General features: G+C 38.2%; 1 protein-coding gene across 8 annotated transcripts in view; it reads right to left on the bottom strand.

Moving 5' to 3' along the window:
- GIGYF2 (GRB10 interacting GYF protein 2) overlaps nt 1-21,371 on the bottom strand; it is a 145,754-nt gene that overhangs the window by 96,501 nt on the left and 27,882 nt on the right. For all 8 annotated transcript variants that reach the window (XM_032857500.1, XM_032857502.1, XM_032857504.1 and 5 more), the window contains 2 exons: nt 11,359-11,488; nt 9,950-10,045 (listed from right to left, as the gene is read on the bottom strand). In XM_032857500.1, coding sequence (XP_032713391.1) covers nt 9,950-10,045; nt 11,359-11,488 — 226 coding nt within the window. The remainder of the gene's footprint in view (nt 1-9,949; nt 10,046-11,358; nt 11,489-21,371) is intronic.

Genomic DNA, 21,371 nt, shown 5'->3' with positions numbered 1-21,371 from the left:
GTGTTACAGGATGTTTCTGGATGAATCAATTACTCATTCTATTGATTAAAATATCTATCACGTTTTGGTAACTAGAAGCAAGTCCTTCCTACATATTAAAAAGCTTTTCTGGCCCATTTAATCTCTAAGAAGTCTAGGAAATAATTAAAAGGAAACTAAAGAGAAATTATTAAAAATATATATAAATACCTTAAAAAGTTGCGAGATAATCACGAAAGATTAGAAACTGGTATACTAAGGCATTAAGTGCAATTTAAAAAATTGGGAAACAGGCTAGGATTAGGGTTAGCTTATATAAATGCATACATAGACTAGAAAAAGACTAATATCCAAAGAAAAATCAACAAAGACAAGAACAAAAAAATACAAATGCAAACATCTGAAAAATGTCACTACACACTGGGGAAAGAAATGCAAACTAAAACAATAGAAGAACATTTTGCCAAATTTGCAGAGAATTTTTTCAATAAAATTATTCAATGTTGGAAGTGCAGAACAATGCTTTTAACGTACATTATCACTTGTATAAAAGGGGGAAAACGGGGTAGCCTGGGTGGCTCAGTGGGTTGGGCCTCTGCCTTCAGCTCGGTCCTATAATTGAGCCCAAGTTGGGTTCTCTGCTCTCCAGGGAGCCTACTTTCCCCTCTCTCCCTACCTACCTCTCTGCCTACCTGTGATCTGTCAAATAAATAAAGAAAAATCTTAAAAAAAAAAAAAAAAACTTAAAAATGGTTTAAAAGGGGGAAGACATATTTAATATTTCCTTGCAAAAATATATGATGAGGGCGCCTGGGTGGCTCAGTGGGTTAAGTCCCTGCCTTTGGCTCAGGTCATGATCTCAGGGTCCTGGGATTGAGCCCCACATCGGGCTCTCTGCTGAGCGGGGAGCCTGCTTCCCCCCTCTCTCTGCCTGCCTCTCTACTTGTGATCTCCCTCCCTCTGTCAAAAAATTAAATAAAATCTTAAAAAAAAAACTCTTGCATCTCTTTGGTTAAATTTATTACTATGTAATTTATTATTTTTTATTATACTGTAAATGAAACTGTCTTATTCCCTTTGAGGATTGTTATTTTTAGCATATAGAAATACAACTGATTTTGGAGTGTTGATGCTGTCTGTACCCTACAACTGTGCTAAATTCATCTACCAGTGCTAACAGTTTTTTATGTGTGGGATTTTATGTTTTGGATTTTCTAAATGTAGGGTCATGTCACCCAAAAATAGAAATAATTTCTACTTCTCTTCCTATTTGGATACCTTTTATGTCTTTTTCTCGCCTAACTGCTCTGCCTAGAACTTCCAACACAATGCTGGGAATCAGTAAAGGCAAGTAACCTTTTCTTGTTCTCAATTTTAGGGGAAAAGCTTTCAGTCTTCCACAACTAAGAATGATAATAGCTGTGGGTTTTTCATAAATGCCCTTAATCATACAGATGAAGGTCCCTCAGTTCTCAGTACACTGAAGTCCCTGAGGTCTCAGTTCACTCTTTATCATTTTTCAAATACTTTTTCTGTATCAACTGAGATGATCAAGTGGTTTTTTCCTTCATTCTATTAAGTGGTTTATTACAATGAATTTATGTTCTACCACCCTTGCATCCTGGGGATAAATTTCAGTTGGTCACGGTGTATAATCCTTTCAATATGCTACTGGACTCAGTCTATATTACTGTATTTTCACAACTAGAGATACACAAGGAAAACAGACTGCAATAAAACATACTAAACGTTAACAAGTAATTATCCCTACATGGTGAGTTTATGGGTAAGATTTTCTCCTTTATACCTTTCTGTATTTCCTACAAGTACTTTTATTTTAGAAATAAATCTTTATTTTAAAGATTTCTATAATTATACAAAATATAAAGATTTCTAAAATAAAAGATTTATTTACTTGAGGGTCGACTGGGTAGCTCAGTTGGTTAAGCATCTGCCTTCAGCTCTGGTCATGATCCCGGGACCTTAGGATCAAGCCCCATGTCCAGCTCTCTGCTCAGTGGGGAGCCTGCTTCTGCCTGCCACTGTGCCTGTTTGTGCTCTGTCAGTGACTAAAGTCTTTTAAAAAAAAAAATTTATTTGAGAGACAGAGAGTATGAGTGGGAGGGGCAGAGAGAGAGGGAGAATGAATCTCAAGCAGACTCCACATTGAGCATGGAGCCCAATGCAGAGCTCAATCCCAGTACCCTATGCAACCCAGGTGCCCCTGAGTACCTTTCATTAAAAATAACAGTAAGATTTTTATTGATGTTAAGGGAAATATAAAGAAATCATAAAATCAACATGAAAGTCAAACAATCCAATAAAACAATGGACAAAGAACATTGGCAAATCAAAAACCATAACGGCAATAAGGATATGAAAAGGTGCTCAAGCTGCTAGTGACTAGTGAAATATAAAAAACAATTATCACAACCACTGTTTCAGCCAAACTTTAAAAACCAAGAGCTGGAATGCTGCATAAAAATGAGACCTCCTGGGGCACCTGGGGTGGCTCAGTTGTTAAGCGGATGCCTTTGGCTGAGGTCACGATCCCAGGATCCTGGGATTGAGCCCCGCATCAGGCTCCCTGCTCAGCAGGAAGCCAGCTTCTCCCTCTCCCACTCCCCCAGCTTGTGTTCCCTCGCTCACTGTGTCTCTGCCAAATAAATAAATAAAATCTGTAAAACAGGAAAAAAATGAGACCTCTCATATGTGGCTGGTAAGAATGCAAAATGGCTTAAATCACTATAGAAATAAATGTAGCAATACCCACGTTACAGGGCGTCTGGGTGGCTCAGTTCGTTGAGTGACTGCCTTCGGCTCGGGTCATGATCCCACAGTCCTGGGATGAAGTCCCACATCAGGTTCCCAGCTCCATGGGGAGTCTGCCTCTCCCTCTGACCTTCTCTCCTCTCATGCTCTCTCTCACTGTCTCTCTCTCAAATAAATAAATAAAATCATAAAAAAAAAAAACCCACATTACATTATCTGTATCTGTGCATTTAAAAAAACACCAAGAACTGGGGTGCCTGGGTGGCTCAGTTGGTTGAGCCTCTGTTCCTTGATTTTAGCTCAGGTTGTGATCTCAGGATGTGGGATCAAGCCCCATGTCAGGCTCAGTGTGGGGTCTGCTCAAAATTCTCTCTCCCTCTCCCTCTATCACTCCCCACAGTCACACATACTCTAAATAAAATCTTTTAAAAAATCAAAAAACAAAAAAAAACCCACAAAGAACCAAATCCAACAAATTCAATTTCAAAACACAGGTCTAAGAATGATTATTGCAGCATAATTGGCAACAGCAAAATTTCAAGACAACCTAAATATATAACCAGAGGAGAGTAGAAAATCTAGGGATTTTCTCACATATGGAATACTATACAGCAGGGATGAACAAAAAACAAAAAAAGCTATGTGTATCAAAACAGATAAATCTAAAAATCATTATTGATGGACATCTGTGTGGCTCACTCAGTTGAGCTTCTGCCTCTAGGTCAGGTCATGATGCCTGGGTCCTGGGATAGAGTCCCACATTGGGTTTCTTGCTCAGCAGGGAAACTGCTTCTCCCTCTGCCTGCTGCTCCCCCTGCTCGTGCACGTGCATACTCACTCTCTCTCCCCCTCTCTGACAAATAAATAAATCTTTAGAAAAATAAAAATCATTACTGAAAGAAAAAAACATGCTGCAGAATAAAAACTATAGTATGCCATCTTCAATATAAAATTCATAACCCTACAAGGATACCTGGCTGGCTCAGTAGGTAGAGTGAATGACTCTCCATCTCAGGCTTATAGATTCAAGCCTCATGTTGGGTGCACAGTTACTTAAAAATAAAATCTTTAGGGGCACATGGCTGACTCAGCCAATAGAGCATGTGACTCATGATCCCAGGCTATAGGTTTGAGTCCCACACTGGATGTAGAGATTACTCAAAAAAATATCTTTAGGGGCTCCTGGGCGGTTCAGTCGTTAAACGTCTACTTTCAGCTCAGGTCATGATCCCAGCTCCTGGGATCGAGCCCTTTATCAGGCTCCCTGCTCAGCGGGGAGCCTATTTCTCCCTCTCCAGCTCCCCTGTGCTTGGGTTCCCTCTCTCGCTATCTCTCTGTCATAAATAAATAAAATCTTTAAAAATAAAATAGTCTTTAAAAAATAACAATGATAAAATAAAATATTTTTTAAAAAATTTAAAACCCAGGCACCTGAGTGGCTCAGTAGGTTGGGCGTCTGCCTTCGGCTCAGGTCATAACCCCAGGGTCCTGGGATCAAGTCCCACATCGGGCTCCTTGCTCAGTGGGGAGTCTGCTTCTCCCTCTGCCTCTGCTGCTCCCCTTGCTTATGGTCTCTTGTGCTATCTCCCTCTCTCAAATAAAATACAATCCTTAAAAAAAAAATTTATAAAATGAAACTTTCATGACATATGGATACATAAACACATAATGGAAATATTAAAACACAAATGAGAAAAATAATCCAATTCAAAGTAATCTCTGGGAAGGAAAGAAGGGAGGGGTACACGCACAATATGAGAAGTCTTATTTCTTGGGGCACCTGGGTGGCTCAATGGGTTAAAGCCTCTGCCTTAGGCTCAGGTCATGATCCCAGGGTCCTGGGATCAAGCCCCGCATCAGGCTCCCTGCTCAGTAGGGAACCTGCTTCCCTTCCTCTCTCTCTGCCTGCCTTTAGGCCTACTTGTGATCTCTGTCTGTCAAATAAATAAATAAAATAAAATGGAAAAATTAAAAAAAAAAAAGAAGTCTTATTTCTTAAAACAAAAAACCACACAAATGTGTAATAATTTTAAGATTCATGTATCTCAATTATAAATATATTGGTATTTATAATAATATTCTATATACTTGTCTATTCGAAAGACTTCATAGTAAAAATATTTTTAAGAAAAATTAAACCAGGGGCGCCTGGGTGGCTCAGTGGGTTAAAGCCTCTGCCTTCGGCTCAGGTCATGATCCCAGGGTCCTGGAATCAAGCCCCAAATCAGGCTCTCTGCTCAGCAGAGAGCTCTCTGCCTGCTTATGATCTCCATCTGTCAAATAAATAAATAAATAAATAAATAGAATCTTTAAAAAAAAAAGAAAAAGAAAAATTAAACCAAACTACTGCCATACATCAAACCTATTTGAAAAGGAAATTGGCAAATTATGAAAAGAAACTTTTCAGCCATCACTGGAGACAGTACCCTTTCTTTATTTCATGCTTTTTATATCAAAAAATACCTCCTGGCCATGAAAATATCTGCTGAAAATCCTGGATGATACTGGATTTCATGAATAAAGACAGAATAGCCTGGTTCAGAAGAAATCATAAACAAAACAAAAAACGTTTATGATACTATGGCAATGAAAATCACAAGGGATTAATATCACACCTTTCTTAGAACTTAACACAGTTTTAACAGAGATCTTCTAATAAGCGTCTCTTTCTAAACAGAGTGATTTCCTCATGCAAAATAATGGCAGAGGGTTGTCATAAAAGTAATGGTGAAATGTTCTGGAATTAGACAGTTATGACGGTTATACAACCGGCCAAACTGTATACTTTGAAAGAGTGAATATTATGACATGAATTATGTCTCAAAAAAACTGCTTTAAAAAACAAAAACAGGGGCGCCTGGGTGGCTCAGTCAGTTAAACAGCTGCCTTTGGCTCAGGTCATGATCCCAGGGTCCTGGGACTGAGTCCCACATCAGGCTTCCAGCTCAGCAGTGAGATTGCTTCTCCCTCTGCCTGCTGCTCTCCCACCTTGTGCTCACTTGCTCTTTCTCTCTCTCTGACAAATAAATAAATAAAATCTTCAAAAAAAAAAAAAATAAGCAATGATGATTCTCCTATTAAAGTGGCATTCCATAGGCACCAGAGTGATCAGTTAGTTGAACATCAGATTCTTGGTTTCGGCTCAGGTCATAATCTCACCATCACAGGATTGAGCCTCACATGAGGCTCCACACTCTGCGGAGTCTGCTTGGGATTCTCTCTCTCTCCCTCTGACCCCCCCCCACTCTTGTGCACGTACATTCTCTCTTTAAAATGAATAAATCTCAAAATATAAATGAATCAAGAAAGTGTCATTCGAACATTCTAAAAAGTTCTTATTTTTTCCATTTTACTACAATTACTTTAAAATTTCTTGAAATCAGAGGTGCCTGGGTGGCTTAGTGGGTTAAAGCCTCTGCCATTGGCTCAGGTCATGATCCCAGGGTCCTGGGATCAAGCCCAGCATCGGGCTCTCTGCTCAGCAGGGAGCCTGCTTCCCCCTCTCTCTCTCTGCCTGCCTCTCCCTACTTGTGATCTCAGTCTGTCAAATAAATAAATTAAATCTTTAAAAATAAATAAATAAAAAATAAACACATTTCTTGAAATCAGAAACTCGTATTTATCTTTGGAAATAGCACATCAGAATAAATAAAGACAACACAAAACCTACTTTTCGGCCAAAAATCTAAGTTTCTCACAATATCACAAACAAAAATTGGTGACAGAAGAGTACATTTCGAGCTGAAGATCTATATTTTTTCCCTTAGTGGTAGAATGCATTTGTAAGCACAACCAAGTGGGATTTATTCCTGGGATGCAAGGGTAGTTCAATACCTGTAAATCAATGTGATATACTACACTACTAAAAGAAAGGACAAGAACGCTAAGATCATTTCAATAAATGCAGAAAAAGCATCTGACAAAGAACAGCACCCTTTTTTGATGAAAACACCTCACAGTGTAAAGATAGAGGGAACATACCTCAATATCATAAAAGCCATATATGAAAAGCCCACCATATATGAAAAGAGAGTATCATTCTCAATGGGGAAAAACTGAGAGCTTTTCCCTTAAGGTCAGGAACATGGCAGGGATGTCCACTATCACCACTGTTGTTCAACACAGGACTAGAAGTCCTAGCCTCAGCAATCAGACAACAAAAAGAAATAAAAGGCATCTGAATTGGAAAAGAAGAAATCAAACTCTCACTCTTCGCAGAAGACGTGATACTCTGTGGAAAACCCAAAATCTCCACCCCAAAATTGCTAGAACTCATACAGCAATTCAGTAAAGTGGCAGGATATAAAATCAATGAGCAAAAATCATGTGCATTTCTATATACTAACAATGAGACAGAAGAAAGAGGAATTAAAGAGCCAATCTTATTTACAATTGCATCCAAAACCATGAGATACCTAGGAATAAAACTAACCAAAGAGGCAAAGGATCTGTGTTCAGAGAACTACAGAATGCTCATGAAAGAAACTGGGGAAGACATAAAGAAATGGAAAAACATTCCATACTCATGGACTGGAGAAATAAATATTGTGAAAATGTCTATGCCACCTAGAGCAATCTACACATTTAATGCAAACCATATTAAAATACCATCAACTTTTTTCACAGAACTGGGACAAATAATCCTAAAATTTGTATGGACCAGAAAAGACCCCAAATACCCAAAGGAATATTGAAAAAGAAAACAAAAACTGGCGGCACCACAATTTCGGACTTCAAGCTCTATTACAAACAAAGCTGTAATCAAGACTGTACGGTACTGGCACAAAAACAGACACAAAGAGACACATAGGTCAATGAATGGAACAGAAGACAGATCCCAGAAAGGACCCTCAACTGCATGGTCAACTAATCTTCCACAAAGCAGGAAAAGCATATCCAATGGAAAAAAGACAGTCTCTTCAACAAACGGTGTTGGGAAAATTAAACCACATGCATAAAAATGAAACTGGACCATTTCCTTACACCATACACAAAAATAGACTCAAAATAATGAAAGACCTAAATGTGAGACAGGAATCCATCAAAATCCTAGAAGAGAATATAGCTAGTAACCTCTTCACCTTGGCTGCAGCAACTTCTTGCTAGACACATCTCCAAAGGGAAACAAAGGCAGAAATGTACTACTGGAACTTCGTCAAGATAAACATCTTTTGCACAGCAAAGAAAACAGCTGACAAAACCAAAAGACAACCAACAGCGTGGGAGGAGATATTTGCAAATGTTGTATCAGAAAAGGCCTAGTATCCAAAATGTACAAAGAACTTATCAAACTCAACACCCAAAGAATGAATAATCCAATCAAGAAATGGGCCGAAGGGGTGCCTGGGTGGCTCAGTGGGTTAAGTCTCTGCCTTCGGCTCAGGTCATGATCTCAGGGTCCTGGGATCATGCCCCACATCTGGCTCTCTGCTCAGCCCAGAGCCTTGTTTCCCTATCTCTCTCTGCCTGCCTCTCTGCCTACTTGTGATCTCTCTGTCAAATAAATAAATAAAATCTTTAAAAAAAAAAAAAAAAAAAAAGAAAAAAGAAAAAAAGAAATGGCCAGAAGACATGAACAGACATTTCTCTGAAGACGACAACCAATGGGGTGCCTGGGTGGCTCAGGTCATGATCCCAGGGTCCTGGCCTCCCTGCTCAGAGGGAAGCCTGCTTCTACCTCTCCCACTCCCCCTGCTTGTGTTCCCTCTCACTGTGTGTGTGTCTCTCTCTCTGTAACATAAATAAATAAATAAATAAATAAATAATTCCCCCCCCCCAAAAGGAAGACAACCAATGGCCAACAGAAACATGAAAAAAAGCTCAACATCACTCGGCATCAGGGAAATACAAATCAACACCACAATTAGATATCACCTTACACTGATCAGAATGGCTAAAATTAACAAGTTAGGAGACAACAAATATTGGTGAGGATGTGGAGAAAAGGGAACCCTCTTTACACTGTTGGTGGGAGTACAAGCTGGTGCAACCACTCTGGAAAACAGCATGGAGGTTCCTCAAAAAGTTGAAAACAGAGCTACCCTACAACCCAGCAATTGCACTACTGGGTATTTACTTAAAAGATACAAATGTAATGATCTGAAGGGGTACCTGCACCCCAATGTTTACAGCAGCAAAGTCCACAGCAGACAAAGTATGGAAAGAGAGCCCAGCTGTCCATCAACAGATAGATGGGTAAAAAAGATGTGGTATGTATATAAAATGGAATACTACTCAGCTACCAAAAAAAAAAAAAGAAAAGAAAAGAAAAGAAAAGAAATTTTGCCATTTCCAACAACATGGATGGAACTAGAGTGTATTTGTGCAAAGCAAAATAAGTCAATCAAAAAAAGATGATTATCATATGATCTCATGCGTGGAATTTAAGAAACAAAACAGAGGGTCCTGGGGAAGAGAGGAAAAAATAAAACAAGATGAAATCAGAGAGGGAGATAAACCATAAGACTCTATCATAGGAAACAAACAGGACTGCTAGAGGGGAGAGGGGTGGGGAGATGGGGTAACTGGGTAATGGACAGACATTAAGGAGGGCATACGATGTAATGAGCACTAGACGACTACTGAATTACTGAACTCTACCTCTTAAACTAGTAATGCATCATGTTAATTAATTCAATTAAAAAAAAAGAAGAAGAAGAAGAATGGGGGCACCTAGGTGGCTCAGTGGGTTAAGCAACTGCCTTTGGTTCAGGTCATGATCCCAGGGTCCTGGGATCGAGCCCCACAGTGGGCTCCTTCCTCCCTCTTCATTTGCCTGCCGCTCCCCCCTGCTTATGTTCTTTGTCAAGTAAATAAATAAAATCTTAAAAAAAAAAAAAAAAAGAATGCATTGGTGAGAATTCAGGTTACCAATTACTTCTGAAAAACTATTATTATTCTGAAAAGAAGGCCCTACTTCCCAAAAAATACCTCTCTACTCAAATAAATTATAATGGATGATTCCCATTGTCCTTAAAGATCTAGAAACATTTCCTTGCTCTATATAACACTCAAAAAGCTTCAGGACTAAAGCAGAATCTCTCCAACTATAAGAGGCATCCATACTTCAAGTGAAAAGAAAGAAGAAAATAGATCTGTGGGGATAGAAGGCCTTAGGGCGTAAGTAGTAACTTCCAATTCTCATGACTCAGTGGAAAGGAACAAGGGTTTGACCTAAGGCTCAAAGGTAAGCACAAACCTGTTCTTCTTCTGTAAAGGGTACAAGAGCCAAGGGAGGCAGGGGCTCCTCCTGTAGGATAGGCAGAAATTCTTTATCCAGTAGGTCTGAAGGTATCTGTATGACCAAACACATGACCATGAAATTAATGCTATCCCTCCAACTACAAAAATTATAAAATAAGAAAAAATACCCTTTTGTCTACATCTTGGTGATTATAATAAATATGGAGTAAAGCTTATTCAACCACAATTACCTTCAGTAGTACTTACATATTCTGAGAGGGTCAAATATTAAAAACCCCAGTCACCTTCTTCTTCCTCCCATCAGACCACCACTTTCAGATATGATATATAGCACTAACTCTGGTATTCCAGAGTACAAAGTGGAAGAATAAAAATCCTTACGTTTACCACAAGGTACTAATGAGAGTTTCATAAACAATTTTATCTGTCCTTAGCAACCAACATTAAAATTTGAGATTCCAGGGGTGCCTGAGTGGCTCAGTGGGTTCAAGTCTCTGCCTTCAGCTCAGGTCATAATCCCAGGGTCCTGGGATCGAGCCCCGCATCGGGCTCCCTGATCAACGGGGAGCCTCCTTCCCCCTCTCTCTCTGCCTACTTGTGATCTCTGTCAAATAAATAAATAAAATCTTAAAAAAAAAAAAGTTGAGATTCTGCAAACCATTAGTAAAAGTAAAAACAAAGTATATTTAAAAAATAGAAAATATTAGCTCTCACTAGTCAGACAGTAAGTACTTTACACTGTTTGAGTTTTGATCATTCATAAGTGACACAAACATGATATATTTTAAGACATTTTCTCAAATGAAAACTGTCTACATTTAATACAAAAAGGGAAAGAAGAGAATGCTCCTCTTCTCATTCCTAACTTTTTTTTTTTATTTTTTTTATTTATTTGACAGACAGAGATCACAAGTAGGCAGAGAGGCAGACAGAGAGAGAGGGAGAAGCAGGCTCCCCGCTGAGCAGAGAGCCCGATGCGGGGCTCGATCCCAGGACCCTGGGATCATGACCTGAGCCGAAGGCAGAGGCTTTAACCCACTGAGCCACCCAGGTGCCCCTCACTCCTAACTTCTAAATGAAGAGTAAGAGGTGCAACTAAGAGAGGTGCAGCCATCAAATTGGGATAGAAATGGACATGAAGGAGGCATTAAAAGGAAATTAAACAAAGTATTAAGTGCTGAATATTCCCTGTTTCCATGAAGTTTTCTACTCCTGTAACAAAATCTTAAGTCTTCTCTAAAAAATACTGAGCTCCTTACACTTAGAAGATTCTCTGTCAATGATTGCAGGTATCAAAGCAGGAAAAAAAAAACAGAAAAACCATGGGTACTTCATCTATCAATATATCACTATACATACCCTAAAATCTCATTCATAATTCTGAACTCTTTACTTTTCTCTTACCTTGTTATCTTTAAGGAAAAGTGCTAACATTTCTTCTCGACCATAACGATAGTCTGCTAACTTATACTTCGGCAAAGCTGGAGAAAGAGGAGGGGACGTGATACTCCCACCACTGGACAGAGCCCGGAGCCTAGAATAGGAGAGACATAAAAAATGAAATGTCAAATATTCTGGCACTAAGAACTTCTATTTTTATATACTACAAAAGTGTTCATTTTAGTTCTTTAAAAGAGCAGAAAGAAATCCCATTTTCTCAAGGTATCCAAGATTTTAGCTTTAATACAACCTGTTGTCATAGCACATTAAGAGAACAGTTCATTGAGAAATAACCAGACGACCATGTGGTAACTCCTTACTTAAAAGGTTATCATGGCATGTCCCTGAGAAGTCTGGTGGTGAAGAGGTGACTATTTCAAATCATAAAAGGAACAGGATTAAAACAGAAGTGAAATATCACCTTAAACCTATTAGATTAGTAAGAATTAATAAATCTGACAATACCAATTAATAAATCTGGAATACCAGTTGTTGGTAAGCATGTAAAACAATGGAAATTATCAAGCAGTATTTGTGGGATTACAGTGGAACCACCACTTCAAAGAATGATCTGCTAATGTTTAACAAAACATTAATATTTGTTAAATAAGAACGTATGCTATACAAAAGAAAAAGCAAAACATAGAAGCTTACAACAAAGATATACAAGCAAACCGGAAAATAAATTTATACTGTTTAAGAATACATATAAAATATAGTAAGTATAAAAACAAACATGAATTGACAATACAAAATTCAAGATAAGGTTCTATCTGCAAAGGGAAGGAAAATGTAAAGGCTGTTTTAATTATACCTGCAATGATTTATTTTCTCATTCATGCTATACAGAAATGTTTGTTACAATTTTATACTTTTATATGTCTATAGTATTTCACAATTCATTTTTACTGGAAGCAATGATCAGTATGTTGAATGTGAAAATGCACTGAAGAGTTAATACAAGAAAAAAAAATTTTAAGCCATATTTCCTTCTAGGAAAAAATAAAAATATACTCCAAGAGAAATGGAACTGGGGTTAGAAGGAACATTTTTATAAGATGCTTTTATTTAGAGAGGGAAAAAAAAGGTGGGTGAAGCTCAGCAAAAAATGGCCATAATAAAATCTCACTGCAGCACTGTGTCAAACAGCAAGCAGCAAAACCACTACCAGCAGGAGCTCCTTATCTGAGGGCTGCCTGAAATTCTATAAAGCAGTTAATTATCAAGGGTAAAGGGGACCAAGGTACTTTACTTCAGTAGGTTAGCCTAAAGGAAAATTCAACTGAAGCATTAAAATATATTCCCCAAATTGTTAAGCTTTATTCACATACGCAAAAAAGGGAATGATCCACACATTTAAAAAAAAATACGAAGGAAAGCAGAACATTACTTGTATATTTGTCAAAAATTATATGTGCACAAATATAAAAATGTCTTTATATGTACAATAAGGAAAAAAGGGGGGATATATTAGTAAACTCAAGATTGCTAGGGTCTTTTTTCAATGTTTCTATCTTCTCTTTCTACTTACCTTTTTTTAACATTTATGGACGATTTTGAACATACGTAAGAACACCAAGAATTACATAATGAACTCCTACATACCATTCACCCAGCCCCCAAATCAATAACCAGGCTGACCCTGCTCCTTGTACCACTCCATCTAACCCTCCTCTGATACCGTTTTCAAGGAAATCATATGCTTTCAAAAATCTTTTTGAAGGAAATTTTCCAAGATTTTGGGGGGACTTTTTTTTTAAGATTTTATTTATTTGACAGAAACACAGGGAGAGAGGAAACACAGCAGGGGCAGTGTGGATGGGGGAGAAGCAGGCTTCCTGCTGAGCAGGGAGCCCCATGCGGGACTCGATCCTAGGCCCCCAGGGATCGTGACCTGACCTGAAAGCAGATGCTTAACTCGACTGAGCCACCCAGGCGCCCCTGGGGGAAATTTTTGAAGGCAAGTTTTGTCATCAGTAAATACTCTGAAATGTTCTCTCCAAAAGAATTTATTCTAGTCTGGATTTTGCTGATTTTTATCTCTGTGATATATATACCTTAACACGTTTCTCTGTTCTATGCATTTCATGTACATTGGTGACTGGATGTAAAGACCTGATCTGATCTGGAAAGACTACTTCCACGTAGTGGTGTGTTAGGACATTTGGAAGCACTTACTGCCTGGTTCGTTTTTTGAGTCTAGTAGTCCCTGAAGACCAATGCCAAGGTGCCTAAGTTCATTCACTAAGGTTACAAAGTGATTTTATCCTATTATTCCTTCTTTATTAGCTGGAGTATTTCTAGAAGGAGAAATTTCTCTCTTACACTATTTAGTATTGTTACCCAATAGTATAGTTCATATAGGAAAGAAAAAAGTCTTGATTCTTCTAATTAGTTTTCAAATAGGGACTTAATTCCCTAGCATCTTCCAATGATAACAAATAATTTTAATTAAGTTATTTCACTGCAATTATTAACAGTATTCAAATTCTCATCTTTCAAGCAGGCTGCACACCTAATGAGGGGCTTAAACTCATGACCCTGAGATCAAGAGCCACATGTTCCACTGACTGAGCCAGCCAGGTGCCCCTCAAAAGTCTTTGACCAGTGAGAGACTCTTCAGGTATGCTCCTAAATCCTTCTGACACACCCTAGCAGTCTTTAACAGCTTCTTTCGTTATGTCAATATGTTCTATGTTCTAGGCATAGCTTGTATTTCTTGCCTCAGGCCTAGAATCAACCATTTCTCCTGGGAGCCTGATTCTCCTTAGTGCATATTAAAAATGCAAACTGGGTGCTAGGAGTGCTTATTGCTACTAGGCTGGTCTTTTGTTTTCTTTCCAAATATTGGACATAGCGGTCATTTAGTCCAACTCCTGTAAGACAGGTTGGAACAACCAGGGAAGAAAACAACATGCACATGAAGAACCACTGCTGGAGGGCCCTCCACGAACTGCTCTCCATCAAATTCATGTATAGCTGGGCTTTTTCCTGAAAAAGTAGAATTAATAGCCACTGAGAACTGAAGCTGGGAATTTTACATATGGATTACTTCACTTCATTTCATTTCAGCTTCACAACAACTCCAGGAACAGACGAGGGTTAAACAACTTGCCCACACTCAGCCAGCAAAACAAAGTCTCAAACCTAGGTTTTCATGACTAAAAAGATCAAAACTCCCAAACTTTATTTAAAATAGGCAAGGTTTGGGAGTGGCTCAGTTGGTTAAGCATCTGCCTTCAGCTCCAGTCATAATGTCAGGCTCCTTGCTCAGTGGGAAGCCTGTTTCTCCCTCTGCCTGTGCTATCTCTCAAATAAATAAAACTTTTAAAAAAATCAATCAATCAAATAGGCAAGGTTTACTTTGCCAAACATTAATTTTAAAACATATATATTTTATCATAAATTATTTTAGGGGCGCCTGAGTGCTCAGTCAATTGAGCGTCCAACTCTTGATTTAGGCTCAGGTCATGAACTCGGGTTCGGGGCAGGCCCCTCACGGCAGGCTGATGCTCAGCAGGGAGCTGGCCTGAAATTCTCCTTCTCCCTCTCCCCCCCCACACACATACACTCACACTCTCTAAAATAAATAAAATCTTTTTTTTTTTTAAAGAAACTATGTTAAAATATCTTTCTTATACTAAACCAATATGTTTGCCACTCGTTCCAACCACTAGAGGGCACATCTTAGACGCTCTTTCAAGTGAAGAACATTCCCGTACTAGCAAATAGTCACAATGTCTCTTTAGAGACTTTCCTTCTCCTGGCTCAACATTAATTTCTTCATTTGCTCCTCACAAGGTTTCAAATCCACTTACCACCCTGGGCCCTTCCAGTGGACCCTACGCCCACTGCCCAAGGACTGAATGTCCAATGTCGAGGACTGAGTATTTCTTATAAGCCCCAGATCTAAGAGTAACATAACCAGAGTGCATTCTCTAGAGATTCCTCCAGGACTGTGAAGAGAATGAACTAAGGCAAACTGAGAGTAATTCAAACTGAGATAGTAGCCTCAATGAGGAGATCTGTGCTCTACTCAATAATCGGCAAATCCTGTTCCAAGTCCCTCTTCACCTACAGATATTTGTAAAAGCTAAAAACACACCTGGGTAACATCCCTCCCTAAAAACCCACCAATGATCTTTTAACCTCTCTTCTGACAGTGAGTTGTTTAAAACCCCTTTAATGCAGCATCCCCTCTAGCTATGCACTATTGCTCATCATTCCTCTTCATTTCAGAAACATCTCCACATCCATACTTGTGGTCACTTCAAAACCCAGCGCAAAAAAGAAACAAAAAAACACCCTGGCATAATCTGACTTCTCCCCTACAACTCCACTGCTCCAGTGAAGTTCATCAATAACCTCACACAAATCCAAGGGACAATTTCCCATCAGTCACCTTCTTCTTTCTGGTCATACTGAGATCTGTTTAACACAAAAGGCCCAGTTCTAATATGAGTAGTAGTAACTGATGGGTAGCATTAGAAGACCTTCTAAAACCCCATGACATCCCCAAATCTTCACTTATTATTGTTCCAAATCCAAACTTCAGTTTATGAAGGCAATCTGGAGTATCCATGTAGATGTGTGTAGGAGTCAAAAAACATTTCTGGGTAAGCTCCTGATTCTCAACTCCAGCTCTGACCTCTTCCCTAGAGTTTTTAAGTCTTCCATATGAGCCTCTCAGCTTTTGCTTTAATATCCCCCAAACCCTACTCATCAGCTTACTCATCCCAAACCCCTTCATCACCTTAAGACAGGTAAGGACATCACCATCTACTCAACCACTGGATTAAGAGTCTGGGAGTCATCCTTTACTCCTCACCTTCTACCATGTCCCATATCCAATTACCACATCCTACCAGGTTTAGATCCTAAATCTCTCAAGCCATCCTATCAATCTTACTATCCACACTTCTCTTTCTTACCTGGACTGCTACAACAGCATCCTAAGTGATATAACTAGTCATCGTTCATCCTCCACACTACTACAAATATATCTCAAATGCAAACCCAAATAAAAATGTTCCCTGATTAACAACTCTTCATTGGCACACAATGATCGAATAAAATCGAGTTTCTTAACATAGAAATGATGCCTCCAAGCTCATCTCTCCCACACTTCACAGTATAGTAAAGACAGTGTCTCAGAATTCCTCTCTTAAACTTGCTGTTTCCTGCCCCCTTGTCTTTACACATGCCTTTTCTGCTATCAGGAAAATTTTATTTTTTCAAGCCATTTTCACTTGTAGGGAGGGAAGACTGCTGGGGAAACAGAGAGGATAAGTGCAAGGAGGAAAAGGAAGAGTCAAGTCAGAATGAGGAGGATGAGGAGTTGGAAGAGAGCTCAAAATCCTCAAGACCTGGGGGCGCCTGGGTGGCTCAGTGGGTTAAGCCTCTGCCTTCGGCTCAGGTCATGGTCTCAGGTTCCTGGGATCGAGCCCCACATCGGGCTCTCTGCTCGAGGGGGAGCCTGCTTCCCCCTTCCTCTCTCTGCCTGCCTCTCTGCCTACTTGTGATGTCTGTGTCGAATAAATAGATAAAGTATTTAAAGAAAAGAAAAAAAAAAAAATCCTCAAGACCTGGGCTAGACACAAGTACCAGCTCAGCCTTCATGGAACTAACTGGCTAGTGGAAGAAAAAGCCAATAAAAAGTCATGCAAATAGACATAAAGCTATTGAAGGATTTTGGAGAAAACCTGACCCAATTTATATCTTAAGACTGCTCTGGCTGCTGAACAATGAGAAGAATGAAAGCCAGAAAACATCACGCCACTCTTGCAATTGTTTATGTCAGAGATGGTGGTGACTTATAATAGGGTGACAGCAATGCAGGTGGAGAGAAATGAACAGATTTGAGATACGTTGGAGATGAAACGGAAATGGCACTGGAATCGACTAGATGTAGAGATACAGAAGTAAAAGAAATATCCAGAATAACTCCAAGACTTTGGGACTAAGCAAATGGGCATACTGTGGTATTTAAGATTAAATAAATCTAAAACAGAAAAACTCATGAGCTCGGTTTCAGAAAAGTATGAATGATGAGATGTCTATAGGCATCAAATAAGCAGATGAATACACTATACTTCTCTACACTTCCTTCACACGTCAACATTATAGTGAAATTACTGTCAGCTTCCCCACTACATAATTCAAAGGCAGGTACCATGTCCTTTCAACCTTTTTGCCTCAGCACCTAACACAAGACGCAGAACGTAGGAGGCATGTGAGAAATGTTTTCTAAACAAATCTTAATATTCTCTTCTAAAATATATCCTGGGGTTGCCTGGGAGACTCAGTCAGTTAGGCATCTGCCTTCAGCCTAGGTCATGATACCAGGGTCCTGGGATCAAGCCCCACGTCAGGCTCCCTGCAACAGCAATCTGCTTCTCCTTCTTTACCTGTGCCTGTTCACATGTGTGTGCACCCTCTTTTTCCCACCCTCTCTCAGATAAATAAAAATAAAATATAAATAAATAAATAAATAAATTACACCCCTGGATAATACCAAATTACTTATCCCTTCAGACCACACAGATATCTTTCACTCTTTTTGGAAAACTGGGATGATTAATGCATCCCATTCTTCAGAAATTCTCTCATTTTCCCCCCAAGCCCATAAGATGATACTTAGTAACCCAACAATAACAAGTTTTTCTTCTTTGCCCTCATTTCTCCCCACCCCCATGAGACTTGAGTCCAATATTTACTAAGTGCCTATGTTTAGTATACAAGGGTAAACAATGGGCTTACCAAAATTGAGAAATACAGTGCCTTTCTTATGTTCTTTTCTGAGTAAGGTAAACACAGAGACACAACACAAAGATGTAACTATTTTAATACAGGTATAAACAAAATGCTTTGGGGGAAATAAGTGCCTCACTTTCTTGCAAGGAAAGACCTGGAAAAAATTTCCTTAAGACCAAGGAGATGAGATAGGAGAAAACCAGAAGGAGATTCCTTGGCTTCTTCCCCATAAAGCCAGGTAACTATCTGCCCTTATTCCCCCTACTATAGATTCCTTTATTATCTATATTTATCTATTTACAATCCTCAACATAAAAAAAAAACTAATCCCCCCAAAACAAGTAAATAATGAATTTGTTTTTTTTTTTTTTAAATGTCTTTAAGTATATATACAAACATTTGCAGGAAAAAAAATAGGATACAAACCAAAATGTTCACAATGGTTCTTTAGATGGTAGGATTAAGGATAACTTATATATTTCCTTTTTCTTTTTGTACTACCATTTCCTCCAAGGTTTTCTAGAATAAGCATGAATTACTTTGTTACTGAACCAAACAAAAAATTTAAAAAAAAAAATCCAAAAACCCTAAATCTACCAGATTTAAAACAAAATTTTTTTTTCATTTTTTTATAAGGTAGTACTTAGTGTTTTGTCAAGGGTGAAGTAAACAGGCATGGGATGGGAATTAAATTCGCACAACCCTTCTGGTGGTCCATCTGTCCACACATCATCCAAAGCCTTAAAACTGCAATTTTTGTTTTAATAATTCCACTTCCAAGGAATTACTCCAAAATAATCAGCAATACCAACAAAACTGTTCAAGGATATATACACACACATATTTATAATAGCAAAACATTAAAATCAACTTTACTTTCCAACAACTCATTCACTCAATGAACAAATATTTATTGAGCACCTACTATATAATGCAGGCACTAGAGATACAGCAATGAACAAACTGTACAAAAACTGAGACCAAAGTACCTGCCCTCTGTGGAGCTCACAGTCTAGTGGGAGCTGGAGGATGGGATTTAAATAATAAAGAGAATAAGTGAGTAAAATTGCCATGTTCTATTTAGATATAGACCATTAAGAAAAAATTAAGCAGAGTAGGGAGATAGGAAATAAGGAGAAGGTATTATATACAGATGGGTCAGAACAGGTCTAAGACAGTAACATTTGAGTAAAGACTATTGTTTTATTCCTAGAAACTATTTACTCCTCCATTATATCTATCACACCTTTTTAAATTGCTTTAGTGTTATATAGTACATATTTTTATTCTAAATATAGAGATAAGCTAAGACTTAATGACCCCACATCCCTACCTTAAAAAGTCCATGTATATGGTCATTCATGGTCTGTCTCTATCAAAATTTTCAACATTCTCCCATCTTTACTACTTCCCCAAGTATCAGTAAATCTGCTCATTTCATCCATTTCTTACTGAACATTTGTTTTTACATAATAGAAATAATGATCTTAGTAAACAGAATAAAGCATCACTGAATTCATTTCTGTATGGTTCAGAGAGACACTCTAATGGAATGCAATCACTCTAAATTTTGATTCTCAAGTGTTCCGGACACAGCTCCTTACTTCAGGTTCCACAATGAATGCAATGTTACATGCATGGAAACACAGCAGCAGCTTCTACTCATACTGCAGCTTCTAAGCTCAGGGTTATCTGAGTTACTTAAGGGTCTCATATATTCCCCTTCCCAAAAGAAAGGTTGATATATGGTACCAAAAAGGCAATGTGCCTACTTAGACCTCCAGTCCTCAGTTTAAAAGCATTCCAGGTGAGTTAAGGGAAGGACCCTAAGCTCTAATAATGCCTGCACGGTAAAAATTCGGTAAAACTACTGTTTAAGCATGGGACTTCTACTAAAGCTACTTCAGTTCAAATTTTGTATAAAACCTGGACTGATCAAACAAAACTTCAGAGTACCAATGAAAAAATATGTATAGTGCTACTGGTAGACTCGGTCAGTGACACACTGAAATGACTCCGGAAACCCATGGTTTAGGGCAGAGGCCAAATAACTTTTCTCTGTAGAAGGCCAGAGAGTAAATATGTAAGCTTTTAGAGCCAGATGGCCTCACCTATGACTACTCAACCTTGCCACTATGGTATGAAAGCAGCCAGATAACACGGAAACAAATGGGTATGTTTTATGTTCCAATAAAATTTATTCATAAAAACTGTATTTATAGTCTCACAGGCCATAGTCTGTCAATCCATGATATAGGGCATCAAGCTAAATGTGTACTAACTTAAGTCTAGAACATCTCCAGCAGTTTTTTCTTTAGGTTGAATTCCTAGTGTTGTCTCTCTTTCTTAAAAGGCGGGAGAGACAACTTCCTTAAATTAGCTGACAAGTTTAATCATGTTTTTACAAAGAAAAGTGTGTAATTACAAAAGAGAAGCAGTTACAAATTCTGGACAAAGGCAGAAGAGTTACACACAAAACGGTTCAACAAGTGAGCTATATAGATTTAAACCACCTTATAAAGCTAATAAGATGTGAATTAAGATTTAGCTACAAGAATGTTCATCAAAAATATTTTTATAATGAAAACCTGAAAACAGACTATATACGCTACTATATTCTAGAAGGCTAAATAAATGATGGTACATCATACAATGCAACCATTTAAGATAAAGAAAACATTTATTTAAAAAAAGATACTTTTGATGTGGCTATTTTTTAAAAGCAGGTTACAAAGCTGAATGTACAGTATGATCACATTTTTGTGAAAATAAATGTACATATACACAAATAAGCATACATAAAACCACCCACAGAGATAAACTAACCTATTTACAGTAGTTATATCATGGATGGTAAAATTATGGTGATTAGATCTTCCTCTGGCTTACTTGTAATCTCCAATTTCTTCAGAAACATATATTGATATGGCAATAAAACTATTTTTAAAACACAAACTAAGAACTAAAACAGGTACAGCCTTACTTAGGTCAACATTTCCAAAATAATTCTCAAAGTAGAAAAGCTGCTTCAGTTCTTAGAACTTCAAGTAGTGATTTCTCCTCGGTTTCCAAACGCTAGCTATAAGGGCCAAACAAATTTAGGAATTACATATAAAAAGAAATGCATAAAATAAGTTAATAAGTGTCTTCAAACAGAGAGTTACTACAGAAGTCTGCACCATTTTTCACCTAAACAATCAAGAATGTTTAAGACACTATTCCAA

This window comes from Lontra canadensis, unplaced genomic scaffold (genome assembly GCF_010015895.1).
Source record: "Lontra canadensis isolate GAN:19392208 unplaced genomic scaffold, GSC_riverotter_1.0 scaffold13, whole genome shotgun sequence".
In the NCBI taxonomy this organism is placed as follows: Eukaryota; Metazoa; Chordata; class Mammalia; order Carnivora; family Mustelidae; genus Lontra; species Lontra canadensis.
This window is presented reverse-complemented; position numbering and strand designations above follow the sequence as displayed.